Source organism: Hipposideros armiger, unplaced genomic scaffold (genome assembly GCF_001890085.2).
Source record: "Hipposideros armiger isolate ML-2016 unplaced genomic scaffold, ASM189008v1 scaffold_362, whole genome shotgun sequence".
Lineage (NCBI taxonomy): Eukaryota > Metazoa > Chordata > Mammalia > Chiroptera > Hipposideridae > Hipposideros > Hipposideros armiger.
The window spans coordinates 1,221,396-1,239,851 of record NW_017731712.1 but is presented as its reverse complement, the minus strand read 5'-3'; the positions used below and the strand labels follow the sequence as shown (position 1 = coordinate 1,239,851).

General features: G+C 54.1%; 2 protein-coding genes across 5 annotated transcripts in view; one reads left to right on the top strand and one right to left on the bottom strand.

Annotated features, from left to right (window-relative positions):
* Positions 1-8,441, bottom strand: part of NARF (nuclear prelamin A recognition factor) — a 28,402-nt gene extending 19,961 nt beyond the window's left edge. Inside the window, exons 1-4 of the mRNA XM_019661856.1 lie at positions 8,281-8,441; positions 6,630-6,710; positions 4,086-4,229; positions 1,044-1,176 (exon numbers count right to left, since the gene is read on the bottom strand). Coding sequence (XP_019517401.1) covers positions 1,044-1,176; positions 4,086-4,229; positions 6,630-6,710; positions 8,281-8,307 — 385 coding nt within the window. The 5' untranslated portion in view covers positions 8,308-8,441. The remainder of the gene's footprint in view (positions 1-1,043; positions 1,177-4,085; positions 4,230-6,629; positions 6,711-8,280) is intronic.
* A 4,112-nt stretch (positions 8,442-12,553) lies between these two features.
* CYBC1 (cytochrome b-245 chaperone 1) lies at positions 12,554-18,383 on the top strand. Of its 4 annotated transcripts, none has more exons than XM_019661811.1 (8): positions 12,554-12,643; positions 13,597-13,723; positions 14,054-14,059; positions 14,551-14,592; positions 15,208-15,281; positions 15,988-16,084; positions 16,660-16,804; positions 17,138-18,383. In XM_019661811.1, the coding sequence occupies exons 2-8, from the start codon at positions 13,639-13,641 to the stop codon at positions 17,256-17,258; spliced, it is 570 nt and encodes a 189-aa protein (XP_019517356.1). In that variant the 5' UTR covers positions 12,554-12,643; positions 13,597-13,638; the 3' UTR covers positions 17,259-18,383. The 4 variants fall into 4 exon arrangements, with proteins under 4 accessions (XP_019517356.1, XP_019517359.1, XP_019517358.1 ...); XM_019661813.1 differs by having other exon boundaries at positions 12,572-12,643; positions 13,637-13,723; XM_019661812.1 differs by lacking the exon at positions 12,554-12,643 and adding an exon at positions 12,703-12,903.
* The last annotated feature ends 73 nt before the right edge of the window (positions 18,384-18,456 follow it).

Here is an 18,456-nt window from a genome sequence, read left to right as displayed (position 1 = left end):
TATTTTCGTTGCTACTCTATAACTGTAATTTTGCTACTGTTATGAATCGTAATGTAAATATCTTTTTGTTTTCCGATGGTCTTAGGCGACCCGTGAAAGGGTTGTTTGACCCCCAAAGAGGTCACGACCCACAGGTTGAGAACCGCTGCCCTAGAGCATCACATCAGAAATCAGTCTCACTGTGACTATATTTCCATTATTAGTATAAAGTGCCCAACTACTTATTTTTCAAAAATGTCAAAATTGGGCCTTTCGCCAGACGATACAGCATCTGACAACTTTGATCTTTGGGAAAATGAAGACTGGCTCGTACATAGCTGCACCCTGGGAAGCTGCTGAGCACCAAGCACGCCAAGGGGCAGCGAGGCCAGCCGGCCATCTATTTCATCAGTAACCCAATGTGCTTATGTCGCTAACAGGCCACTGAGGAATAATAAGAACTCGTATTTCAACAGCAGTTCATGTTGTCCTCTCTGAGCTTGCCTGTTGATGGCTGTACATGAGGACGCTCCAAGGCTGGAAAACTCCGCTGAGGGTGGGGAGCCGTTCTCAGCTGACAGCAGCAGATGACATGGCGGCCACATCCCAATACTCATTCACAGCTGAGACCTGACTACCTTTAGCTCCTCATACAAGGGACACAGCCCATCCCTTCCTGCTCTGCTCTCGAGCTTCCTGGGAAACCAGAAACCAGTCATTGCAGACGGGATTCTCCGTCAAATAAACGCCCTCCGTGGCCCCTCGAGCAGGGGCAACACGACTGCTCGGCAAGTGTGGAGTCCTCCACGTGTCCCCAGCCACCCTGTGCAAAGACGGTCACTGCCGCTCCCGGAGGGGCCACCCCGACAGTAACACAACACCCAGCTGCACAGCAAGTGAGTAAGCGACACCCGTCTACCACGTTCACAGGCATGGTCTGCTTATAGCCAACGGCTCTCGTGGAAGCTCTTCCCTGGCCTGTGTCCTTGAACACTAAACTCTAGCGATCAGAAGGGCAGATACAAACCCCAGTCACAGGTTCAGTTAGAGCAAGGGCGCCTCACCGAGACTTTTGAGGAAGCCACAGAGTCTTCTGGACGCATCAGTCACACTGAGGCTGAATTTAGCAGCAAAATAAGGCAGAGACTGAGGACACACTGACACGGCCAGCACCTTGTGCAGTGAGGAGTCACATTTCTAGGAGAAACAGAGAAGAATGTCATACATGTGGGGTCACACAGAGAATGGGAAAGAGACACTGTAATAAATAATCCAGAACAAACAGAACATAACAGAAGTTCTATGAAAAGATCAGTAAACAGAGAAACACTGGCAAGTGTATAATAACTAACAAAAAAGGAAGAAAAAGTTAGGGTTAAACAGCGGACATCCCAAGAGATTCTGTCAATATTTATAACAATTATCATATTGAAATATCTGGAAGAAAATGATAATTTTAAAGGAAAAATATAAATTACAATATTGGCCCATAAATAACTGAAATGACTCAATGACAGTAAAAAAACATAAACACTGAAACAGTGTCCAGAGATCTGTCCCCTAAGAGGCCTTAAGCCCAGGTCGTTTAGTTGCAAATTTTAACTATTTTAAGGAGCCTGACCCAGTGCTCCCTGCCCCTCTGCTGGACATCCTGCCTGGGGTATTATTTCCAGGGCTCACTCACTTCATTCTCACGCACACGTCACCTCCTCTGAGGAGGGAGCCAGTTTATGACTAGGAGGGGATCAGCTGCGCCCAGAACCAGGCTGAGCAGAGAAACCGAACTGCTTCGCCCAACAGCCCTGAGAGGCTGACTCAGCCAGCCCCAGAACCTCCCCTACCCCTATGCTTTCAGTTTCATGAAATAACCATTTCCTTGTCACGCACACCAGTTTGAGTTGGGCACCTATTATCCGTGGTTGAAATGCTGACTTATATGGGTATCTACCAAAAGTTTCTGCAAATGTCTATTTCCTCATCGTTTTACAAGCATTTGCACTGGAGTCTGAAACAAGGGGTTAGTGCCCTTTATTACCACAGTTACTTGAGATTGATTCCAAGGTCCTAGACAACGTTGTCTGAAAAAGAGGTATAAGAGATATATGGGTTGGAAGACAAAGTTTATTATTTGTAGTCAACAAACCCACAAAACCTAAGATAATCCAGGAAGCTATTAGAATATTAAGTTTACAAAACAGCCATGAAGATCAATAGCTTTATGACACACCAACAATAACTGACAGTATAGACGGTAACAGAATAAAATGCAACATGTAACAAAACAACAATAAAACTTCAATCACGTCAGGAACAAATTACAGATACAGAGCACTGAGGAATAACCCGATACAAACTTTTATGGGGAAAATTGTAGTCCTTTGCTGAAGGTCACACAGAGGGCACAGTCATGGATAAAAAGGCTACACAGTGAAAAACAATTTCCCCAAATTAATCTATAAATTTAAAGCAACTCCAGTTAAAGTCCTACAATTAATGTAGGATAATGTAAGATTTGACAAGAAAATCTGACCAACAGAAAGATGGGCCCAGATATCAGGACGCATTAAAATAAAACACCATCAACTATACGTATGTTTCACAGTAAGAAAGGATTTCTTCTAAACTGCAAATTAAACCCAGCAGAGAGAAGACTGATGTACACAGTTCCATGGGATGCAACAGCTCAGGTGTGGAGGAGGCATCACACACTAAAAGACAAGCGCCAGCCTAGAAGGAAGGGTCTGAGACTTGTGGAAGGGGGGTCCCAGGCAGCAGGCTGAAGACACCGAGCAGGACGGCAGGCACCCAGGTCCCTGGGCTTCCTGGGGCCAGCTCACCTCTGGGTGTCTCCACCGGGGAGCACAACCCTCCAAGTTGTCACGTGCCTAGAGGCAGGGCTTTGTTTCTCGCAGCTGAATGCAATTTCGAGCTAACACAGAACATGACAGGCAGCATAAAACGTAAATGGTCAGTAAACCCTCAGGCTCACTGATCAGCAAGAATGTGCAAGGGAGATCTTTTCTACCATCAGAGCAGGAAGCATGTGAGTGTGGTATCGCTGTGACCAGGGGAGCTGGGCACCGGTGTTCTCACCTATCACTGTAGGAACATACGGGGAAGCCACTGCCAAGGGCATTCTGGCCGACCCTGAGGGCCCCGCGGAGTCAGAAGTCTGCGGTGGTCCCACAGAGGGTACGGGGCCTCAGCTGTATTAACTGTTTCTTGGCATAAAGCAGCTGAAACCATTGGTTCCCGAGGAACGAGGGTGAGCACGGTGAACGCGGCCAGCAGCGTGAGGGTCTCCGGGCTCAGATCCCGTCCTGCTGCCTGCTCATGGACCTGCACACCAGGAGCGGCACACCCAGGCCCAATGAGTGCTGACAACGGAAGCACACGTATTTTTATCTGAGCGTGGGACATGTCAGGAACATGCCACAGGGATGGGTGGCAAACACTGAGAAGACCGCTTGACTGCGCCGAGCTCTGGCACACCCAGCACCACCTGGACAGCAACAAGGGCTCCACATGACACCTGTGCTGCCATGTGGGCAGGGCTCCCGGCACCTTGCACAGTGGGCAGGGGCACTTCCTGTGAGCAGTGGTGGGAGCAGGGCAAACCCAGGAGGCATGCTTTCAGCTCATCTGCCTTCGTCTTTCCTTCCTTTCCCTCTCACCTGTCTCCCCATCAGGAGGGCCGTTACCGGGAGCCAAGTGACCCTGGGGTTCTGTATAGGTCTGCAGGGTCTCGCCCCAGCCTGGGGAGCCCATCAGGACAGAGCCCCGCCTCTGAGAATGCCCGTGAGGCAGCATGCATCAGCTCAGCCACTGCTGTTTCGAAGTGGTGCACAGCCGAGGCCTCCCGCAAGCCAGGGAGCCTGGTCAGTGGTGCCAGCCACAGCCCTTGCCCAAGTCAGTAGGGAACGTGACTCTGGGTCATTTGATTTTGTTCTGATGGGGAAGGGCTCTGGAGAGGGTTGACTATGGCAGAGGACACAGGACCGGGGCCAACCTGTGCACACCATGTCCCAGCAGAGGCTTCCGTGCTCCCCCAGATCTCCACCCGCCTTCTCCAGGCAGCGGCGCCGATGAGTGCCCAGATACCATACCTTATTAAGGTTCAGTACACGGAAGAAGTCCTTGGTGTTCTGCTGGGAAACCTGGACTCCTTCCTCTTCTGTCATGCAGCTGTCACACGCCAGGCAGTCACTCAAAAATATCTTGGCATCAGCCAACTTGTGGAATTCCCCCTTCTGCAAAAGGAAGATGCTGTTTGGGCCTGATTCGTCAACAAGGGCTCTGCACCACATGCTTCTTTAGGGAGAGCAGCCGCGTGAGCACTGACACCTGGACACCACCCGGGCCGGGCCCAGCCCTCCAGGTGCTTAAAGGACACAGGGCACGGATGCAGCCCACGATGACACCAGGAATCTCACAGATGGCAATCCAGGGTGGGAGCAGGCTAGCGCTGTCACCAGGCGGGAGGAAACCTGCACTCCTGTGTGCTGGGAGCTGGCCCCTCCTGCTCCCCACTGCCTTCTCCGTCTCTCGGGGGCTCCTGCTCTGGGCTGGCCCCACACTGCCTGCTAAGCTCCTCCAGCCCCACTGTGCCCATGGAAGTTCACCGCGGGCCCTCCGTGTGCAACAGAGCCCTTTGCCATCGAGAACTGAACTGTGGATACTCAGTAAAAGCAAGTCTGCTCTGCTGGAAGCCTGGACTACAAACCTGAACACCCACCCGTGGCCCCTCATCTCTCCTGACAGGCACTCACTCAGCAGCCTGAGGTCCGCTAGAACGCGCGATGTCTAAGACACGAGCCATCCCCCCTCTGCTCAGAGGGCCTCTCAACACAGCTCGTGACCTTTGTCCCCGTCACTCCCCACGGCTTTCATTTCCAGCCATGCTGGACCTGGCTGCTCAGGGTCTCCACCTGCGGGAAATGCTTCGAGAGCCCAGCTCACCCTTCAGGCCTCAGACACTTGCTGGAACAGCCCTGATCACCTGGCGTTCACGTGTTGTCTCTCGTCCATGAAACGCAAGCTTTGAGGGTAGGAACTCGACATGTTCCCTTCAGTTCCCCAACACTACCAAGAAGGCGCTCAATAAATATTTGGTGGATCAACACACGAACATTCTAAAGCCTACCGGAGCCATTTCAACAAATTACTGAGAGCTCCTGACAGCCGTGCATTTATTTTTCCTTCAAACCTGACTTGGTAACAGATGTTCTGGGTGGGCCTCCCACGTGCCTGAGTGTCACTGTGCAGCTCATCCTGGGACCTCATTACATTGCGGACGCACACTCACGAGATCTGAATGGGGCCCCAGAGTTTGCACTTCTAAGGCGGTGGTGGCACCAGATGCGTGCGGCTGGGGGGTCCAGAGCTGCCATTCCAAGAGTGGAGCACGTGGCCTGGCACACAGCTGGTGCCTAACAGGTACTGTTGAGCGGACCTAAGAATCCTGCCTCCACTGCCCCACAGAGGTGCCCACACCCCCGCACTGTCGTGCCAGCAGCACCTCCCCTGGCATGCTTCTTTCAATGCTCCCCATACTCCAACCAGCTGAAGCTGCCCTCTGTTACCTGCCCCAAAACACATCTGATCTGTCCCCTTGTCCAGACAACCTCAATGGTTCCCACCAGCCCTCCCCCAGACCACTCTGTGCCTGGTGGGCTCATGCCCCACCCTCAATCCTCACCACCCCAGGGCCCACTCCCGTAGCCTCTTCCCTGGCCTGCCTGTCCTGACAGGGTGTCCACCCACTGAGCTGGCGGGGCGTCCACTTACGCTGTGTATACATGTTATCTCGCTGTCACCACAACCCTGGGGGGTGGGGAGAAGTAACCTAAGTTTCCATGTTACTGATAAGGAAACTGGGGCTCCCAGGGTAAGATGTCTGTCTGAGGTGATGCAGCGAGCGGGCAGGTGGGGAGGCCCCAGCCCACGGCTCCGGGGCACAGGCCCCAGGCACTCCATGGCCTCTTCAGCCTTAGCACCTTGGCGTCTCTCTCAGCCCCTGCCACTCACTAGACCCTCTATTCACCAGAGCGCAGAGCAGTGGGGGAAGACGTGACCTCAGCCCCCACCACGTTCTTCTCTCTGTAAACGGGGACAACAGTAGGGCTTACTTGAACTGATGGTTCTGGGCTGAAATAAGATCGCATAGAGAAAGCACTTTCTCTGGTGCCCAGCTCAGGGTATGTGCCCCAAAAGCCATCACTACCAGGTAAGGAGGATTTAAGAACTCCAGAACTGAGTTAGGGAAGAGACCATCAGAAAAATACACTTACAGGATCATGAGATCTGAATCACTGCGTTCATTACCACCTAACCCCCCATTTTACAAAATGGAACTTTTCATTAAAAAAACAGAATTGGAGGTTTAAACATTACACCACCACTTTCAATGAATGGCATTTTCTTAGTTCCTAATGTAGTTTGTTCTGGTGTATTCTGCAGCTCTTCAGCACTCTCACCTTCAACGTCAGGTGCCTGTCTGCCCCTGGGCAGGGGCTTGGGTCTAGCACCGCATTCCTCACTTCTTTCTTTCTTAGAGCAATGACGTGTGCAGTGACATGAGCCCCCACAGAGAAGAAACCCAGAAGCCACTGTGTACTCCAGGCTGACGCTGAACTGGAAAATCTACTTACCTCTCCATTCTCCTGGGCTGGACTCGGTACATCGACTGATGCATTCTCTTGGTCATCGGTTTTTGTTTTTTTACTACATTCCTTGAAAAGGCAAAGGAACAAATGAAAGAACTTTTACTGCGACTCTCAATTAAAAAAAAAAGTGCATGCTCTCTGATCAATTAACCTCATGTCTAGAAATCTTTCTTAAAGAAATAAAAGCAGGGCCAGCCGAGTGGCGCGATGGTTAAGAGCTGGCTTGGGATGCCAAAGGGCCCCGGTTCGGATCCCACATGAGGGCCAGTGACGCTGCACCCTCTACAGCTAAGATGCTGAACAACAGCTCAACCTGGAGCTGGGCTGCCATGAGTCGCCGGCAACTGTGTAGCCTGCAGCCCCTGTGGCAGTGGGTTGCCATGGACTACCGTATGTAGCCAGCAGCCAGCGTGAGCCGCCAGCAGCCGCAGTGAGCGGCCGTCCAGAAGCCGGTGACTGATTTGCCTCGCCCAGGAAGAGCGCAATGATGGTGCCAACTTGGGCCAGTGAAGCAACGTCCTCCACAATTAGACTGAAGAACAAAAGTACAGCTACTTGTCTGTTCCCCTTTCCCCAATTCCCCAGTGCTGGTCCCATCCCCCAATTCCCCAATAAAAATCTTAAAAAAAAAAAAAAAAGAAATAAAAGCAGCCATCCTTGTGGACACACACACACACACACACACACACACACACACCTGTATCGTTCACGTTAACCGAAAAGTGGCAGCAACGCGCCTTCTGTCAACAGGTAAACTAGTGCCTGACTACCTGGATACGTGTCTACTTAGAATACAGTGACCTAGAACATGAAATGCTCTCAAGAGGCATCTCCTGTACAATGTTAGGTAAAAGCAGCGCAACTAATGGAACAGTCGTTAGGATGTGACCCAATTTTTGGAAAAACAAACAAAAAAATCCCTCAGCTGCACCGCACAGTTTCAGGAGCAAAGTTTATCACGGTTACCAGGTGGCCAGGCCCAGCCCACGTTTCCTTCCTACACTCCTGTGCGGCTTCGTTACTATAAGCACTTAAGTTGTAGGAACTATGAAAATCCCTCAAAAACACTACCAACTGTTCACATGGTGCTTGCTATGGCTGCCCTGAGGGGTGACAGGTTGGTTTGCTTTTCTGGGGTATTTTGAAGGGCTTTTTAAGCGCACCGAGAACTGGACAGACAGCAGCGCCCAGATGTAACGCCAACCGGAGGGCGCCCGCAAAGGTAACCCGACACGCACGCAGCAAACACCGGCAGGGCGCGGGTCAGTGCTCACGCCACCGGCCGAGCCGGGCTACGAGCCACCCACAGCCCTCGTCCACCCAACCGCAACCCGCACGGACTGCTGGACAGTGACCGGCCGAGTCTGGCCCCGAGGGAGGTCGGCGAGGTGACGCGGAGGCCCGGGCCTTCGCAGCTGCCAGTCCGGGACCGCGGGCGAGGGGCCGCCGGCGCGTCCCGCCCACGCTCGCCGAGCCGCCCGCTCTGGGGACTGGGGCTCCCGGGGCCCGTCAGCGAGCAGCCCCGAGGCCCTGACCCCTCAGCCTCCAGCCCCCCAACCCCGGGGAGAGCGACCCCTGACCCCCACTCCCGGCCGGACCGACCCTCGGGCCCCAGCCCGGAGCGCGCGGGGCCCACCTTCCGCGTGCAGTGCTCACACTTCATCTGGAGCGGGGTAGGCGGGGACCCGGGCGCGCGACCTGAGGGGAGCACCGGCAGACTCTGTCCCCGCCGCCGGCCGCCCGCCGCCCTTTGTTGTCTTCGCCCCCGCGCGGCCCCCACCCAGGCGCTCCGCTCGGCCAATAAGAGAGCCGGAAAGGGGCGGACCCGGGCCCAGAGCCAATCGGAGCGTGTGGGGGCGGAGCGCGGCCCGCCCCATGCGGACGCCCCGAAGGCCCGGGCAGGTTCTCGCGCGGGGGCGCGGAGCGAGCGAGAGTTGGAGGCTGTGAGACGTGTTTGTACCGCGGCCCGCGGGGACGGCAGCTCGGTGTCGGACACGCACCTCTCTTCTGTCGCGAGCCCGGTGGAGACGGCGCCGCCCTAGCGCGGAGGGGAGAAGGCGCGGCCCCGGCCTGCCGCCATTGCCGCCCCGAGGCGCATCACGTAGGCCGGGCGAGGTGGCAACGCGCACGCGCGGCGGGACCTGGGAGCACGTGGTCCGCTGGAGCACGAGGGCGGTGTCAAGCGGACGCGGCTGAGCACTGGTGTCTGCTGTGCATCTTAGCAGGCTTATGGGTGACTCGGCTCTTACACTTTACAAAGAATATTGTTTCTCCAAGAACCGATACCGCTGTGCAGAGCTAAATGGAAATGTCGAACTCTTAATAGTACACATTTTATAAAACCAGTGCAGGGCCGGCCAAGTAGCACATTGGCTAAGAGCTGGCTTGGGACGCCAGAGGGCCCGGGTTCAGATCCCACATATGAGGGCCAGTGACACTGCCGTCTACAGCTAAGATGCTGAACAACAGCTTAACCTGGGGCTGGGCTGCCGTGAGTCACTGCAATGGCGTAGGCTGCAGCCCCTGTGGCAGTGGGTTGCCATGGGCTACCGTGTGTAGCCGGCAGCCAGTGTGAGCAGCCAGGAGCCACTGTGAGTGGCCGGCCAGAAGCCAGCGACTGATCTGCCTCGACCAGGAAGAGAGCAATGATGGTTCCAACTTGGGCCAGTGAAGCAACGTCCTCCACAACTAGAATGAAGAACAAAACGACAGCAACTTGTCTGTTCCCCTTCCCCCAATTCCTCAGCACTGTTCTCATCCCCTAATTTCCCAATTAAAAAAAATAAATAAATAAACCAGTGCATACTCACTCACACAGAACAATCAGAAATGGGAACATGCCTGAAAGAGTTCAGTGAAGAGTAAGAAAAGCAACTTGTGTCTTTATCAAACACCAGGCGTTGTCAGGGATCCCAGAACTTCGCAGTTACAGAGATCAACAAAATATTAAAGGCTATTCCAGGTCCCAGAAACCTAACTAGGATCCCTAAAATTTTCCCCATTTTTTTTTTGTTGCTGTTCATAGAATTTTTTGGTTAATACAGCTTTTTACAAATGCATCAGTTGGATTCAGGTCTTAACTGGCTGCCAGATTAACGTTCTGCATGGTTCAAATCCATGTCAGCACTTCTCAGAAAATACCTTCAATTTTCAACATGAATAAGAGGATAATTTTAGGTTGTCATTGTATATGTTTTTGTTAATGTTTTTAAAACAATACTATTATTGTGTGAAAAAAGCAAATTACATTTGCTCAATTTCATAAAAAATTGTTGTGTCCAGGTTTCCCCAATCATCTAATTTTTTAAAAATTTAAATTGGATCTAAATAAGGTCCAATATGTTCTAACAGTGTATATTACAATTGGTTTTTGTATTTAAGTCTCTCTCTCTTTTTTTTAAAGACTTTATTGGGGAATTGGGGGAGGAGAACAGCATTGGGGAATCGGGGAAAGGGGAACAGACAAGTTGCTGTCGTTTTGTTCTTCAGTCTAGTTGTGGAGGACATTGCCTCACTGGCCCATGGCCACACACGGTATCCCATGGCAACCCACTGCCACAGGGGCCTCAGCCTACGCTGTCACCGGCCACCCACGGCAGCCCAGCTCCAGGTCGAGCCGCCGTTCAGCATCTTAGCTGTAGAGGGCAGTGTCACCGGCACTCACACGTGGGATCCAAACCAGGGCACTCCGGCGTCCCAAGCCAGTTCCCAACCATCGCGCCACTTGGCCGGCCCTCTCTCCACTTTTTGATACATTTCCTTGTTCATTTTTTGCCTCAGATCTGAAATCAGTCTTTTTCCAACAGCCAAGAAGAAAAGGTCTTGCTCCTGCAGTGGCTATCCAGTAGCCTCTATTGACAAAGCTTACCATCACACCAGAGAGCACAGAAGAAAATCAATGGCTCAGATCCGTTTCCACAGAGCAGGCAATGAAGTTTGAAATTTAGACTTGAAATATAATGCATTGATAATTGGCACAGCATACAGTTTTTATTCACTCAGTCCCCCATTTATGGATATTGTATTTACTTCCAGTATTTTGCTATTACCAATATTCAGCAGGATTTTAACCAAATCCGGTATCATTTGTTCACTCATTTAATATTTGCAGAATGCCAGTGCAGGCTTCATCTTTAAATGGTTTATAATCTAGTAGCAAAGGTGAAATTATACAAATAACTGTAATGCAAAGTAGAATTTTCTGGGTATCAACTTAGTTCTACCTAAATTCAGAGAAGATCACTTCCAGCTGCAGACTTCCAGCAGGAAAGACTTAAAGGAGGTGCTAACAATTCAAACGGACCTTCGAGATGGTGTAGAATCTTAACAGAGGGAGGGCCGTTTCAAGGAGACAATGTGAGTTGAGAGAACCTACCTTGTTCAGGCAGAGCCCAGTTTTGCTGCAGCTTAGAGCAGAGGTTCACAAGGCGTGGTTCCTGGACCAGATGTATCAGCAACATCTAAATTTTCAGGCCCCACCTACTTCTGGGAACAGGGTCCAGGAGTCTGTGTTTCAACAAGCCCACCAGGCAACTCTGATACATGCTTCGGTCTGGGAACCACGGGCAGAGAGTTTCTATCTGAAGTCAACTGGTAAAGGAGAAAAGTTGTCTCCAAATTTTTTGTCATGTGCCTATATTGGTAAAACTTCTAGGGTTATACATACTGATGCATGCGTACTTTTCGTAAGGCAATATACACTGTTGTATTAAACCATGTAAATTATAAAACATAAAAATAGACATTAAAAGAAAAATAAATAGGAATGCAAGCTCTAGTATGTTCTTCCAGTATCTCACAGATCTTGCTCATCCCACTTTGGAGAGCACTGAAGTAGGCAATGGCTGTGCAGTGGAGGCTTTCCTGTTCAGGTAGGGTCTGTTTCCTTCATCTGATCAGAAATAGAAAGGCAAGTTTTTACAATTTTTACCATAAATTTGCATACATCTGTTGTTAAGTGAACTTTAGGTACTTCATATTTTCCTAGCCATTTTAAACGGCGTTTTTGAGGTATAAATGACAGGCCGTTCTAAGAGTTCAGTTACCCCAGACGTTCTCAGGTCAGGGACGGGGCCTCCACACCCTGTGGCCATCACTGCACAAATGACCTGCTCTCCGATTGCATTTGCTGACTCTGCTTGCTCTACAACCACGCCAGGGCTGTTCAGGGAGCTTTTCTTTCTTTCTTTTTTTTTAAAGATTTCTAGTGGGGAATCGCGGAGGGCAAAAGAGTGTTGGGGAATTGGGGAGGAGGACCAGCCAAGTTGTTGCTGATACATCTGGCTTCCCATCAGCAGCTCGTGGCCTCTAAGCTCAAGGTGCTGTGTTCAATCTTAGTTGCGGGTGGGCGTAGCCACCATCCCATGTGGGAGTTGAACCAGCAGCCTTAGTTGTTAAGAGCACACTATCCACTGAGCCATCCGGGCCTCAGCTCAGTCTTAGTTGCGTTCAGGCATAGCCCACCATCGAATAGGGAATCTTGTTGTTACACCAGCTGAGCCATCCTGCCACCTGTTGGCAGCTCAGTGACAGCTCAGCCCGGGCGCAGCATCGCTGGCCAATGTAGGAATTGAACCGGCGGCCCTGTTGCTCAGAGCTTCCACGCTTAAGCTCTTAATCAACTGAGCTACTCTGCCGGCCCCCAGGGATCTTTTCTTACCTCCCACGTTAGGGCGGTTAAATGGAAGGTTTGGAAGTCAGGGTAGCCCCCATCCCAAAGTCAGCGCTGTCACACCTTTCCTACATTCACCCCGCTCGAGTCCAACCTTTTGGAGGATTTGCCGCCCTCCCGAGTTCAGCCTCAGCTCCATAGCCACCTCCTAATTCCAGAAGTCTGCGGCCCCACCCCCAAATCGGAAGTCGGCGTCGCCCCGCCCTGCGGGCCGGAAGTCGGCGTCGCCCCGCCCCACGCTGCGGGTGCGGAAGTCAGCCGGGCGCCCCCATCCGTGGGAGTCAGTGGTTCCAGGACTCCACGCGGCGTCCGTGCGTCTGCGTTTTCGGTAGGCGCCTGGCGGAGGTCGCCGTCCGGGCGGGTAGCGGGGTTTGCAGGCCCCGCTCTCGGGAGTGCGGGCTCGGGACGCATCCGGGTCGGCCGGGGGGCTGCAGGGGTTAGGTGGCAGGCAGGCGGCCCTCGCTCAGCTCGGTGACCTCGCTGCGCGGGCAGCTCAGACGCGCGTGGAGACAGAGATGAGTGACGTCAGGGAGGGAGCCCAGTGATGTGCCAAGATGCAGGATTCGTGTGTGAACTGAATCCGCTACTGTGAGGAATTCGATTTGACTTTGCAGAGAGTATCTGGGCAGCGACCCGGAGCTGGGGTCCCTGCGGCCAGCGTGTTGAGTGTATTGGGTCCGCAGGGGGAGTTTTCCGTGAGTGCAGAGTCAGCCCCCCTGGGGGACTCAGTGCTGCAGCCCATGCTTTTAGACCTGCGGACCTGGCTGTGCAGGCTCGTGTCTCAGCGGCTGGAGGAGACCCTAGAGCAGGCTTTTTCTGTCCATGACAGAACAGGCTCAAAACACGAGGAGACTTGCAGTTCCCTTTTTTGTTGGAGGCCAGCACAGGGAAATGAGGGAATTCTGGTAGGTTCTGGTAGGGTGCCGGCAGCTCGAAGGCTGCTGCTGGTTAACGGTTTCTGAGAGGGTGGTTTCCAGCCTCAGGTAATGGGGTTAGGTAATGATCAAGCACTTGATGACGGCTTACAAGTCTGAGCGGGAAGTAGCCCAGTGCAGTCTGTATAACTGAGCAGAGAAGGGCCTAACTTACAGAGGAACCAGTCTCTGGGGGATTAAGTGGCATGCCTGGCCACAGAGACTGCGGTCAGCACAGGCTGACTGGTTACCCAGCCTGTGCTGGTTTTGCTGGTGAGCCAGCCCCAGCGCCCTGCCCTGGTGAGCCGGGTGCTTGTCTGTGGGCAGTGGCTGCAGGGCTCCAGCTGTTTGTGTCTGCCCTCCCCAGCCCCTGGTCTCCTGTTGAGAGTGGTGCCTGCACTTTCCAGGGATGTACATGCAGGTGGAGACGCGCACGAGCTCCTGCCTCCATCTGAAGAGGGCTCCGGGCATCAGGTCCTGGTCCCTGCTGGTTGGTGAGGATTTCCGTATTTCCCCCAAAATAAAAAACCTTCCTTTAAAAAAGGATTAAAATGAAACAATTTTTCTTTTCTTGTTATGCTATCCCAAAATATAGCAGCTATTTTATTTCTTTGTATCATTCCAGATTTGATCCTATATGCATGCTGTTACAGATGATGTATGTCTTTTCACCACTTAACATCCTTCAGTTAATGCTGTAGACTCTTCTGAGGTCCCCATATTTCCCCTTTTACTTTCTTTCATACACCTGGTCGCCGATGTCTGAGATTATGTCACAGGCCCACGTGATGGGCGACAGTGCGTCCGTTTTTCCTCTTCTTCAGTGAGGAGTAAGTGGGGGAGGCTGCCCTGGCCTCCATCCCGGTCAGCCCGAGGGAGGGTCCTGCACCCGCCAGGCTGCTGCACCGTGTGGACTGGATTGGAGGTGTGAGGAGAGGAGCCGCTGTGCCTTCAGCAGCCTGTCTCTGGTCCTTCTTTCCTGCAACCCTGCACGTGGCCGCCTGCCTGTTTCTCGTGTGCCGTGTTGTGATTCTTTATGTACTGTCTTCATCCCACACCACGTGGGTAAAAACCTACCTCGGGCTCCTCGGTCTGGCTCCCCAGTCAGCTCCTGAGGCTTGCATGGACGGACATGTCCAGTGAAGACTGTGAACGGCATATACCACGTTTCTGAATGAAGTTCTTGGCTGTTCCCCCACTTCTGAGTCTGGTGGCCTTCTCTGCCCCTGCTCCCTGCCCACAGCCATCGTTGACAATGGGGAGGAGGTGGGCTCTGCGCTGGTGGTGGCCCCATAGGAAGGCGCCCGCTTTCTCTTCACAGGAATCTTGTCGATTGGCCTGGCTGCTGCCTACTACAGTGCAGGTGAGATGCACCGTCTGCCCCCCAGTAACTTCCTCAGCTCTTCAGAAAACAGAAAAGAGGCAAGCCCATCACTTGTGATCCACCAAGGCATGGCCTCTGGGAAGGCGGCATCTCCGCCTCCTGGCGGCCCATGGGCGCTGCACCACCTTCGTGTGCCGCTGTGGTCTGTCTGTTACACACATCCCTCGTCGTCTTTCACTTCTTACATCTCAGGTGTTTTCCTGTGTCAAAAATTATCTTTCGGAAAGGCATGCTCTTGAATCTGCTTAGGGTTCTGTTGCATGGACGTGCCATGCCTTCAGCCACTCTCTGTGTGTCCCCACTTTTCCACCATCACAAACCACGCCGTGACCAGCAAGACCCGACCGCTTGTCTTGAGTAGACAACCAGACCCAGAAGAGCTGAGGGTAGAGCTGGTGGGATGTGTCCCACATGCTCTTGAGTGACAGGCAGGGCCAGCAGTGACAGGCAGCCGCCCCGGGCGGGGGTCCCCAGATGTCACCCCAGCTCTGTCTGGGAAAGCGGCCACACTGGGGCGGGGAACCCCTGTGGACACGTTGGGCTTCGCCCCTCTGCTGCCATCCTCACTGGCTGTGCCCTGTGTTTGCTCTGCAGATAGTCTGGGCTGGAAGCTCTTCTATGTCACGGGCTGCCTGTTTGTGGCTGTGCAGAACCTGGAGGACTGGGAGGTAAGACTGGTACCGGCTTCAGCTCAGGTCACTGCAGTGGGCCCAGCAGAAAGACAGGTCCAGGCCTGATGCCTCATCCTGAGGTGTTAGCGCAGGGGTTTCTGGTCAGCCGGGCTCGGCCCCTGGAAGTGGGCTGTCCGTGACTGTTCCTGGGCCGAGGAAGCCTCTGAAGCCGTTTTCTCCTAGAAGCTCTTCACGACTGTTTTACCCACTTTTCTCCCGAGTGAAGTTGTATTGTAGCACAGAATGAAACGAGGGGCGCGCCTGCTCCCTTGGAGGCTGGCGCCCTCCCCTTGTGCCCTTCATGAATCCTTTGAGCTGCCTGGCCCAGTGCTGCTCTCTGACCCTTGACCTCCGTTTCCTTGTTTGATGACTTTGGCCATTCTACTTCTCTTTTGCTGGCGAAGAGGAGAGAGCACCTGCCTTGGTGTCCCGCTCACTGTACCCCTAGCCCCCTGCGCCCCTTGCACTGTCCAGAGTCCGAGGGTCAGGCTGCAGGCGTTTGGCTTTGGCGGTGCAGCACTCAGGGTGTCGGGGGTTTTGGGTTCTGACTGGATGGCAAGGAAAAGGGGCTGCCCCCTTCTTGGGTGCCTGCTCTGGAGAGGGTGTGACACAGTTGGCGAGCTCAGGCCCCCTCCCTGGAGGTATGTGGTCAGCTCATGCACAGAGGCCAGCAGTCGGGTGACCCTTCTGTCCGGTTTTCCAGGAAGCTGTCTTCGACAAGAGCACTGGGAAGGTCGTGCTGAAGACGTTTAGCTTGTACAAGAAGCTGCTGACTCTTTCCAAAGTAGGCCACGACCAAGGTGAGGTGTGGGGAGCAAACAGGACACTGGGTACTGCGGGCTGGACAGAGGGCAGCGAACGTGTGTGATGGCTGGGACCGGACCTAAGGCCTGGAAACACTCAGTGACTGGGGTTGTGGACCACCTCGCAGACGCGGGGTGCCCCTAGACGCACCCTGGCCTGAAGGCTGTTGCTGGGTGGCCCTCAGCTCGTTGACCAGATACTAGGGTCCAGGAAGACATATGCAGCAGGTGGGGAAAGAAAGCAGAAAGGCAGGCAGCATAGTGCTTAACTGCCCCTTGACATGCCAGACTGCTCACGAGAGCACAGGCAGGCTTTTCAAGGCTGCAATGGGTCCAGCGGACATTCCTTCTCACCCAGACGACGTTAACCGGCGGCTGCGTGGCCCTGCACTGGTCACTGACCTGTGACATCCAAGATCAGGGTCTCGGCTGTGTTCTAGGGCCCAGCCTTAGTGACCAGCACTTTCTGCAGAGTAGCCAGCAGGATTTGGTCTTCTGCAGAAGTGACCATGCCCAGCACATAGGTGGGGGGACGATGCCGCTGCCATGCCCCTGACCTGTCCCCACTGCAGTGGTGGTCTTGTTGAATGACATCCGGGACGTGAACGTGGAGGAAGAGAAGGTGCGGTACTTTGGGAAAGGCTACATGGTGGTTCTGCGGTTTGCGACGGGCTTCTCCCACCCCCTCACCCAGAGCGCTGTCATGGGCCACCGCAGGTAAGCCGAGGCGGCCAATGTGATTGGCCAGGGCTGCTCGCCTGTGCACTCACCCTGCCAGGTGGCCCTCCCAACAGACCACCCAGTATGGCGGGGTGGCGCAATGGGGCACAGGGAGGGCCATGGGGTGGCTGGGTGACCATCCTGCCACCACCACTAGATGAGGACAGAGGATTGGGGCCTCAGGGGTCCCTGCAGGACAGAGGGCTTGGCTGGGGTCAGGTGAGGGTACAGGCCAGGACGGAAGGTGCCAGGTTCTGGTGGGGAGCCCCGGGGGTGCTGGCACTTCCACTGTGGCAACAAGCCTTTCTTCCCGGTGCCCGCCTGGCCCAGTGATGTGGAAGCCATCGCCAGGCTCATTGCCACCTTTCTGGAGCTGCACCGCCTCGAGAGTCCCGTGGAGCTGTCTCAGAGCAGCGACAGTGAGACCGACAGCCCTGGAAGCCAGAGCTGACACCCCTGGAGGCCCTGGCCTTGGTTCTGACAGCACTTCAGCAGGCCCGATGGGCTGCCTGCCAATCTCCCTCCTCACCCGACTGTGTCCCTGGCAGCCCCAGGGAGGCACCCTGCTGTTCGATCTGCCCTTTGAACTAAACCACAGCTGGACCTCCTCTGCAGCCTCCAATGTGTCCAGGGAGGGCATGGGCCCCCTGGAGTCAGACTGTGCCAGCCTGGACGGTGTGGGGTGTGAGTGCGATGGGCTCCCAAGCCACCAGCTGTGTTGGGCTCGAGCCTCTGAAATGGGAAGAACGCTGAGGCTCCCCAGGGCACAAGGCTGAGGCTGGCATTCCTGCCCTGAGATGGAGCACTGAGGTGGGGAGGGAGGTTGGCCAGCACAGATCCCGCGGGATCCAGTGCGCAGGTTACAGCGGGGCTTCAGCAGGCCAGTGTGGGGCCAGCGGCTGGGTCAGGCTCTGAAGACATAGGCCAGCGTTTTCCCAGAATCCCAGCGTCTTCGTCCGGCCCCCATGCAGCACCCTTCTCCTGTCCAGACGTCCCCAGTAGTCACAAGTGTGCTTGCTTGTGGGCTGCTGGGGGGCAGAGTGGACACTGCAAGGCCCACCTGGCTGCTGCAGACCACTCTCTTACCAAGGTGGCTCATCTCGTATCCAACCAAGATTGCAGCTGGGCTGTCGGGGAGCATCCTCTCCCCTCCCTCCTAGGCCAAGACTGCTTGGCAAGAAACGATGTTACCTAGTTCAGCCTGGTGCCTTCAAACCAGGACACCTCCCTTAGAAATCAGAGTCCCAGCTTCTCCTGAGCCCTGGGAAGACCTGACAGTCGGGCTCTGCGTGGCTGGAAGTGGGCTGTGCCCACGCAAGCTGGACCCTGAGAACAGGGCTCGAGGCTGCATGTGGGAACTGCCGGGGAGAGCCCAGAGCAACACCGTCTTGCCCAGACCAGGGCTGCGGCTGCCTGGGGGAGTAAGCAGTTTCTAGGGATCCTCTCCTTTCTCAGCAGTGGCTGCCGATCAGCCCTTCGTTTGAGTATACAGTAATTCAAACCTGCCAGTTAGGTTTTTTCAAGGGCCAAATCCAAAATGCTTTTTCTCTAAAATAAAAAGTGTGAAACGCTGTAATTGGCTTCTGGTATGTACGTCTGGAGGGTCTGAGGAGGGGTAGGGGTCTGTCTGCCACCCTGCACCTCCCCGC